The sequence below is a fragment of the Marmota flaviventris genome, chromosome 2 (assembly GCF_047511675.1).
Source record: "Marmota flaviventris isolate mMarFla1 chromosome 2, mMarFla1.hap1, whole genome shotgun sequence".
Classification (NCBI taxonomy): domain Eukaryota; kingdom Metazoa; phylum Chordata; class Mammalia; order Rodentia; family Sciuridae; genus Marmota; species Marmota flaviventris.
This window is the reverse complement of record NC_092499.1, coordinates 70,864,808-70,874,247: the sequence shown is the minus strand read 5'-3', so window position 1 is coordinate 70,874,247 and position 9,440 is coordinate 70,864,808. Positions and strand designations below refer to the sequence as shown.

Sequence of the window (9,440 nt, the reverse complement as noted above, 5' to 3'; positions counted from 1 at the left end):
AGCCACTTTGTTTTAGAAAGTCACTTTGTAAGAAAGTTCCCAAAGAACTAGGAGACTAGATATCTATCTGTGTTGCACTGGTGTGCTCTCCCCATAAAGTTGAAGTTTATCTATGCATAAAAGTATCTCCATGGCTGCTCTGCCAGCACAGAGCCCCTTTGGCTTTAGGCTGATTTAGAATAATACAAATGGTTCCCACTCCTAGTTTTTCAGGATCTAGCTCTAGGTGCTTTTCCTTTTTGAGCATTTTACAATATAACAACTGGACACTTTTTCATATGTGGATTGAGATTTGGCCTTGAAATCACTCTGGGACCATTTGATATTTGTTATTCAAAACATTATAGAACCAGTCCCTGAAAAGGCAACCTTCTTTGGAATATCTACAGCCTCTATTACAGTGCTGTTTGGCCCACTTGGCAAATTCTACGGCAGAGAAATTTATAGAGAGTTTTAGTTTTGGAACAGAAAGAAACAGGTGGAGGTCATCTAGTGAGGGAACTCTAATTTACAGATGAATAATCAATGAGGAAATCAGGGTTATTTAGCTATCAGTATTTTCATTAGTAACTTCGTCCATCCATCCAACATGTTCAGAGTCCCTGATATGGATTCTGCAGCTGTAAAGTGTAAGAATAGTCTTAACACATATGCACTCCCAGTCCATTAAAGAGTAAGCTTGACAAATATGTACCACATCAAGTGAAACTTTAGATCATAAAGGTGCATTCAAAGCAGTTGTAGATGAATTATTGACAGAGGAAATAGTAGTTGCATTTTAAGAAATGGGCAAATAATTACCATGTAGGTTAGGAGAGAGGCCTAACAGAAATCAGGAAAGAGCACAGGCACTTTGGAAGACACTGTGTGTTAGTGTGATTGGCACAGGAGACTTGATAGCAAGGAGAATAAGGAATGGTGGAGTGCTGGGTGGCAGTATCACTGGGGTCAGCCCATGCACACCTGGACATTCAGTTGGGAGAAAAGGTAGAGAGCTCTGGGGGTTTCTCAGAGAGAACCTTCTAAATCTGGGTTGCCCCAAAGCATAGTAACTTATACGACATGTTTGTGGGAAAAACAAACTTCCAAACTGTGGGCTGTGAAATGGGGTGGAACAAATGTTCTTTAGATTCTTTAGTGTTACTAAGCAGAATATTTATATGTCAACAGTTCTGAGTAGGATTTATTCAATAATCCAGCATTTTTGGGGGATACAGAGTTCAGTTCTCCTTTTACTGAAACATGGGTTCTAGGAAGATAGAGCCCTCAGGGTTACCTTATACCTGACATTGTACCCAGAAATTCATAGGCATTTAATCAATATTTGCCTATTGAATGAATCAATCATACATGAATAGCTAACAAGACATTTTTTGGGAGAATATTAGCAGTCATTATCAAATGCAGTTGCCTGAGATCAAGAGGACTGAAACTTAGGGGCTTCTAGCAGATAAAATCAATCTGAAAGAAGTTCTTGTTATAAAAGAAATGAGGTAACTAATTTCAAGTAATGAATTTAGGCTCTGTAGTCATTAATGATTTTCATCTTGATCTTTAAAAGCAATAAGGTATACATACACATATAATGCATGCACTTATGTATATGTATATATATGTTTGTATGCATGCAAAAATATGGGTATTTGCAGTATGGTCATTATAATATGTTGTTCTGTCCATATCCTGTTGCTGCTTCCTTCAGACTATGAGTCTTGTGGGATGAAGTGTATTTCTGAAGTCTTACAAGTTGTAGAGGGCTACCTTTGGGAGGTTGGAACATAGACAAAGGCAACAAGATGCCTGGGACATGTCTTCAGTAAGCTGGGTGATCCATTTGCCACCCTCAGTTTTGCAGTGATTGCATCCAAGAATAGATGTAATTTCTAGAGATTGCATAAAAATGTAAAGTCTTATTTTAAGATTTGCTTAAAGTTTTTTAATTCCAGAAAAAACATATTTCTTTTGAAAGAATAAACCTTTGTGTCACAAAGCAGAGATGCCTATTAGTCAGCTTTCTGGGTTCTGCAAGTTTGTAGATGAAACTCTTCTTGTATTTTGCAATGCCATGCCCAGTTGGCTCTTAATAAATATTCATTTATCCTTTTCACACTGATAAGCATGGTCTATATGGGATAAACTTTTCTCAGCTCCCATGAATAGAACCCAGTACTGCTAATGGAAGATTTGTACATTTCTGTGGAGGTGAAGAGGCTTTGATACAATCCACATTTAGACTTTCACAGTTATTTTTATTTAGCTGTCTTGAGATTTCAAGGATGATGTTTCTTTATCCCCAAATGCTGTTTGACATTGATTGTAGGTATTTGGTGATGGGTCTGAGGTTGTAACTTTAACAGGTGTAAGTATTTCTTTCCTCTGTTTCAGCTGAGAAGTTTTGAGAGTGAACTATTCACAACCATTAAGAGACCTCCAGTTTAATTTCTCATCATGCTTATTCTGTAGTTCACATTAAGTCCAGAGTACTGAGGACGGAACGAGTGGACTCTCTAGACACCAGATAGTTGGCCATGGTATTGACCATGGCATCTGAGGATTCCCAGAACTTCTTCCAGTCTTTTTCTTCCTGGATATCCCGAGTTTATGAAGCTCTCCAGCAAGCAGGGGAAACTTTATCAGCTCCTCTGGTGCATTTAAGCAAACAAGACTCTAAATTGAGTGACACATTAGACCAGGACTTAGATGATATTAAGATTCAGGAGACATTCTTTGAAGATGAAGAACAAGACAATGATTGGAGCCAAGAAGATGCAAATGACTTGTTTATTGAAGAGGATCATTTATCATGTTGTAATACTGATTTGCAGGACTCTGTCCAAATTTCCAGCCCCAGACTTAGCCAACATGCAAAGGACTCATGTTCTATAATATCTCAATGGCCCAATCAGACCCTGAATGACCCCAAGGCCCCACATGTGCTTTCTTCTATTGCTGAGGAAGAGCATCACCTTGAAAAGCAAAGATGTGGCCTTCAACACAGCTTTGACAGCCAGCTTCCTGGCACTTTAGAAAAAGTTAATGGAAAAAAGCAAGGTAAGCTAGCCAGTATCATTTTCTCTGAATTCTTCCAAAGGACTTTTCTATTTGTTTTATTTTGGCTGGTTTTTAGTTATATTGATTTTATTTTTTTCTCTCTCTTATACCTTACCTCATTCTGGCTTCTGACTGAGAGATAAAAATCTGTAAGAACACTTTCAGTACATAAAACTTTGGAAGATCCATTTTGTGAGCTCCATATTGCAAAACAATAGTTCTGAGCAATTGAAATGCTCTAAATGAATCCATGGATTCCATTTGAGAAGCCCCTTGTGCACATGTCATGCTTTTAAAAATATCTTTTAAAATGTTCTTTTTTTCCCCTCTGGGTTAGGAATTTCTAAATGTTACTATATTATTCAGTGTGAAATCCTGTGCAAAAAGCCATACTTGTTGCAGAATTTTTAGTTGATAACACTCCAAGAACACTTCTCACAGTGTTTCATTGAGATGTGATGTGAGATGACAGTAGATAGGAAATCTTTGAAATAGGAATAGCTTCCTTTTCTTTCAGCCTTGCACGATAAGGACACATTTAATAAATGCTGCCTATGAAGCTTCATGCTGTCAGAGCTGAGCGCCTATTGGGCCTTCAATAAATGCATAATGAATATGATAACAATCTAATTAACTCTGTGAAAGTAGCTGTCCTCAGTTCCAGCAGAAATTTCTTATGCTTCTAATACTCTAACCTGAAGTAAGGACATTCTACTGGGTTAAGGACAGATGCAATGATATGCATAGAAGGGGGTTGGTATGTGTTTATAATGTGTAGCTCACACAGATTAGTAGGTAATTAATGGCATATATAAAATCCATTATTCCTTTCTTATTGGAGGGAGCAGATTTTTCAAGGATATTTACTAGTCTCTTCATCCATTTTCAGTGTTCCTCTTAGCTTTATCTTTTTAGAAAAGTATCTTGTCCAAATACAGGAAGTGTTATTGAAGGAAGCATAATTTCATATTCCTCTTATAATGCTTTTTTGATACCCTCACTCAGATTAAAGAATGAAATCCTAGAATAAACTGGTAAAAATGAGGTAGTCTGATATTCTTTCTGAATCTAATAATCTAAAGTCTTGCAATGTTGAGTCTTTTTAAATTATCTGTAGCGATTCATCTAGAAGTATTTGGACAAGCAGTAGAATTTCTTAGAGTTGAGTTGAATTTCTGTTCATATTTTCAAAAATTCTTGCCCAAGTTGAAAAGTATTTGAAATTAATGTGTATCTGACCCCAAAATACTTAACACTGGTTTTGTAAATTTTTTAATATAATCTAATAGCAGGAAATCAACTTGTTTATTTATCCACTTAGGAGCTATTTATTCACTATATTGTAATCCTAAAGGCAAGAACCTTGCCCTAGCTTTGTCTCTGTATTCTTAGCTGTGAGCATAGTGTTAGGTATATAGTAGGACATCAACTAAAGACTAATGATGGAATAATGACAAGGAAAGCTAACAATGCTAAAAGGAACATACTGCTGTTTTTCTTACTTTATAGTTGAGAAAAGGGACAGTTAGAGAGTTTGAAACAAGATTCACACTTAGGAAGCTGCAGAGTTTAGGCAGTCTGATTTTAGAATTTACATGTAAACACTTTCTTTTAAAAGGATAATTACATATTATAAATTCATCTTTATTGTACAGTTCTGTACAATAAGGGATATTTGGGGATCTCCAGTTTAATTTCTTTTCCAAAATTAATATCTATTATTTCTTTTTCTTGTCCAATTACTTTGAATAGGGCCTTGTTATCATGTAAAAAAGAATGGTAACTACTGTCATGTATATTTAAAAAGAACAAATAAAAAAAAGAGTGGTAAGATGTGGTAAGATTTATATTCCTGCTTTGATATTAAACTAGGTGTAAAAGCTCTCAGTCTTTTATAACTTAGTGGTTATGTTTCTGTAGCTGTTTGTTGTATGTTGAAGTTCCCTTCTGATCTAGCTTGCTGAGAGCTTTTGATCAAAAAAGAATGTTGAATTCTGTTAAATGTTGTTTTTCATCTCTGGGGATGATCACATGATTTTTCTTATTTAATATGTTGAGATGAATTACATTGATTAATTTTCGAATGTTGAACCAGCCTAGTACAGCTTGGATAAAATCCACTTGGTCTTGGTATATTATTATTCTCATTTATTTCTGAAATTGTTTTGCTGGTGTTTTGTTTAGAACTTTTTCATCTATTTTCATTAGGGATATTGATTTTTGTAGTCTTCTTCCTATTTCTTTATCTGGTTTGGTATCTGCATAATGCTGACATATAAAATGGGTTGTTAAGTATTTACCTTTCTTATAATTCAGAAAAAAATGTTGAAAGTTATTATTTTAAAATTTTTTTTAGTTATAGATGGACACAATATCTTTATTTTATTTATTTATTTATTTTTATGTGGTGCTGAGGATTGAACCCAGTGTTTTATACATGCGAGGCAAGCGTTCTACCACAGAGCTACAGCCCCAGCCTGAGAATTATTATTTTTTATGGCTTGCAAAAAAAATAAAAGAATTACAGTAGACTTCTCACATGAAAATTATACAAGTTATGAAATGGTGTCTTTTGTCCACTCCTAGAATTTTTCAGTAAAGACTTTTGAGCCTGGAATTTTCTTCATGGGAAAGTTTTGAAATGCAAATTCAATTTCTTTAATAAATATAAGATTATCTGAGTTATCTGGCTTTTTTCTAAGTTAGTGCTTTTCAAGAGTTTTGTTTGCTTCCTCTATGAGCATACTACTTCCTTACTACCCTCTTTCTTTCTTTCTTTTTTTTTAGTTTAATGGGGTTTGTTTTATTTTAAGTTTTAAACATAATTACTGAATAATTAAAGATACATGGCATTCTTATATATATATTATCTGTATACATGTTGGTGATTATATATATATTTATCTGTATACATGTTGTATTCTAGTCTATAAATTAATTTGAATAAAATTTTTTATGTGTTTTGCTTAAATTAGTTCCCTTCAAATCTGATTAGATAGAGCCAAACTTTTATCATAAACCTGTTAAGGACATACTCTGTTTTCCCTCTATTCTTTATCTTTGCCATAATGTTTGGCACACTATGACTTCATAAGTGTGCTATCCTCCATCCTCATAACCATGTTCTGTTTAGGTATTGGTTGTATGGAATTTGCAGATAAATGGATGGAATTGGAGAATATAATGCTAAGTGAAGTTAGCCAATTCCAAAAAACCAAATGCCGAATATCTTCTCTGATATAATGCGGCTGATTCATAGTGGGGGCTGGGAGGGGGAGCATGGGAGGATTAGACGAACTCTAGATAGGGCAAAGGGGAGGAAGGGGAAGGGAGGGGGCATGGGGGGACAAAAGATGGTGGAATATGATGGGTATCATTATCCTAACTGTATGTATGAAGACATGAATGGTGTGAATATACCTAGTATATAACCAGAGATATGATAAATGTGCTTTATATGTGTAATATGAATTGTAATGCATTCTGCTGTCATATATAACAAATTAGAATAAAAAAATAAATTAAAAAAAGAAGCATATTGTAATACAGACTGTTGTTTTAGTTTCCAACATCAGCTGGATACACAAGAGAGAGAGAGAGAGAGAGAGAGAGAGAGAGAGAGAGAGAGAGAGAGAAAATTATCTGTGCATAGCAACCTCTTGTGCATTAGACACTGTAGATCTAATAAAAGGAGTGAATAGGTTATAGCACTGGGAATCCACTATTGGCATGATGTTGAATTCCAGGTAAGCATGCTGCATCCTCAATAGACGAATTTTAGCCTATCTATTAGACATAAAACAGTGCAAGTGAGGATTTCTGTAGCAAAACCGAGGCATCAGCCTCCTTGCCCCACCTCAGGGTACAGCCCCTCTCCTCTTGGTAATGCTGTCTCAAGAAATCAGAGGACACAGTATTACTGAAAAATTACTTTATGCAGTACAAAGTGCAGAGACCCCAAAGCAAACACTATCAATAAAGCATTCCAGATTATAGTTTTATGGTCCTATTTTTCTAAAGATACTTTAGTGATTCCATTGCTTCTGGCTGTTCACAACAGTCACCATCAAAGTCATTATTTATCATTTAGCATATTATATGACTTGAACCTAAATTCCATAGTTTCTTATAAATCTATTTGCTCTCTATGCCAATTCTCTTTTTATCTCTCTGTAAAACCTCTGCACCATGGCTTCATGGACTTACCTACTTCTCTTTTCCAGCACCATCACTTTTACACTCTACCCTGTCAGAGCATCCCCATATAGTCTCACCTAAACTCTCATTATCCTCTGCAAAATTTCTTCAGTAGCCTTACTACTCTCCTAATGTTTATGGTATTTATAGCGCGGTTCTCTCTTTTTTTCTTGATACTGGATGTTTGTTTGGGGATCTGTCTAGTAGAGATTGACTATCTATTTTCTAAGGAATTGGTTTTTGTTTTTATAGATTTTTCTTTTTTGCCTTTTGATTTCATTCAATTGGTTACTGAGAGTAGTATGCAAGTCTTGAACTCTACAAGTGGTTTGGCTATTTCCATTTTTCATTTCTGTTAGTTTTTGCTTCTTGTAGTTTGAAGCTTTCTTATTAAATATTCACATTTTAGAAAAATATGTCTTCTTGGTGAATTGATATCTTTGTTACTTTGAGATGTACCATTTTATCTTTTACTATTTCTTGTCCTAAAGTACTTTTATGTCAGTGAGGCTGCCCTATTTTGCTTTAATCAGTGTGTTTATAGTGTGTTCTTTTCCACTATTTGACTTATACCTATTTTACATTTATGGTGGATACCATGTGTATAGCATAGAATTAAGTCTCACTTTTTAATTCAAGATGACAATCTTTCATTTTTAATTGATGTGTTTTAACTGTATGTATTGATATTATTAAATTAAAATCTGCCATCTTGCTAGATTCTTTTCCTTTTATTCCACCTCTTCTTTGTATCTTTCATCTGAATTTTTCTGCTTTCTTTTGGATTTGGGGTTTTTATAATTCAATTTTATGTCTACTTAGGCTCATTTAAGTCTGTGTAATGATCATCATAGGATTTTTTTTTTAAATTTTATTTATTTTTTATTTATAGATGACAGTGGAGTACATTACAATTCTTATTTTTGAATACAATTTTTCATATCTCTGGTTGAAGCAAAATCTATCCTGAAATAATGCACTATTTCAAACTAGTATGAAGATGTTTCAAGAGTGTGCTCTAGATTCTTCCTGTTGTAATTTGTTGCATTTATACCAGATGTTTTTCCTGTACACATTCAGCAAACATACAATACATTGATGCTGTTTTGCTTTGGGATATTTTTTATCTCTTAGAATGATGAAAGTAAGAAAACATCTTTATATTTATTTCATTTATATAATTTGAAGCACTTTTTATTTGACTTTTCTAGCACATATATATGCCTCTACTAAATAATCTTGATTTTTTAAAAAATATATTTGTCAATTACTTTTAAACAATGCTTTGACAGTTTTTTATTTATTTTCATTTATTCAACCTGAAGCTGTCTTCATTTTAACATTTCTTATATATATGCTTGTATTGAATTATCTCAGATTTTGTTTGAAAAAACATTTCTCATTTATTTAAAAACCATTTAGCTAAGCATAGAGTTCTGGTTTATAGTTATTTTCTTCCAGGACTTTAAGATTGCTATTATAGCTGGATGTGGTGGCACACACCTCTAATCCCAGAGGCTTGAGAGGCCGAGGTGAGAGGATCAGAGGATCACGAGTTCAAAGCCAGCCTCAGCAAAAGTGAGGCACTAAGCAATTCAGTGAGACCCCGTCTCTAAATAAAATAAAAAATAGGGCTGGGGATGTGGCTCAGTGGCTGAGTATCCCTGAGTTCAATCCCTAGTACTACCCCCCACTCCCCAAGAAAAGATGGCTATTATACTGTTTTATGGCTTGCATAATTTTCATGTCTGCTATAATTCTTATCTTTATTTCTTTGCCTATAATATATCTTTTTTAGCAGCATATTTATGGGGTATACATATGTGTGTGTGCACAAGCTTGCATATGAGTATATGCATATGTTCTAGTATTTGTTTTTGTTTTCTAATTCTGTTGGGTATATCAATTTAGTGAAAAAGCCCTTTTGACAATTTTTGGTTATAATCTTTTTAAATATCTTTTTAAACTATAAAAACCCCAAATCCATTCTCTCTGGCTCTTCCTTCTGGTATTCCAATTCATGTGTAGGGAAAGTATGTAGTATCTCAGCCTGGAAATAGGCCAGCATTTCCTAACACTGGGCATTTAGTGTGAGTGGGTTGACTTAATGTAGTCAGAATGTGAGTTGTGTTTGGTTTTGTTGTTATTGTTATCCTGAGTGCAATACAGGTTTTAAATTCTTCTATTACGAC

The 9,440-nt window shown here is 34.3% G+C and overlaps 1 protein-coding gene across 1 annotated transcript in view; it reads left to right on the top strand.

The window, feature by feature from the left end:
• Positions 1-2,528: 2,528 nt before the first annotated feature.
• Syt16 (synaptotagmin 16) overlaps positions 2,529-9,440 on the top strand; it is a 120,193-nt gene continuing 113,281 nt past the window's right edge. Inside the window, exon 1 of the mRNA XM_027929801.2 lies at positions 2,529-3,051. Coding sequence (XP_027785602.2) covers positions 2,529-3,051 — 523 coding nt within the window. The remainder of the gene's footprint in view (positions 3,052-9,440) is intronic.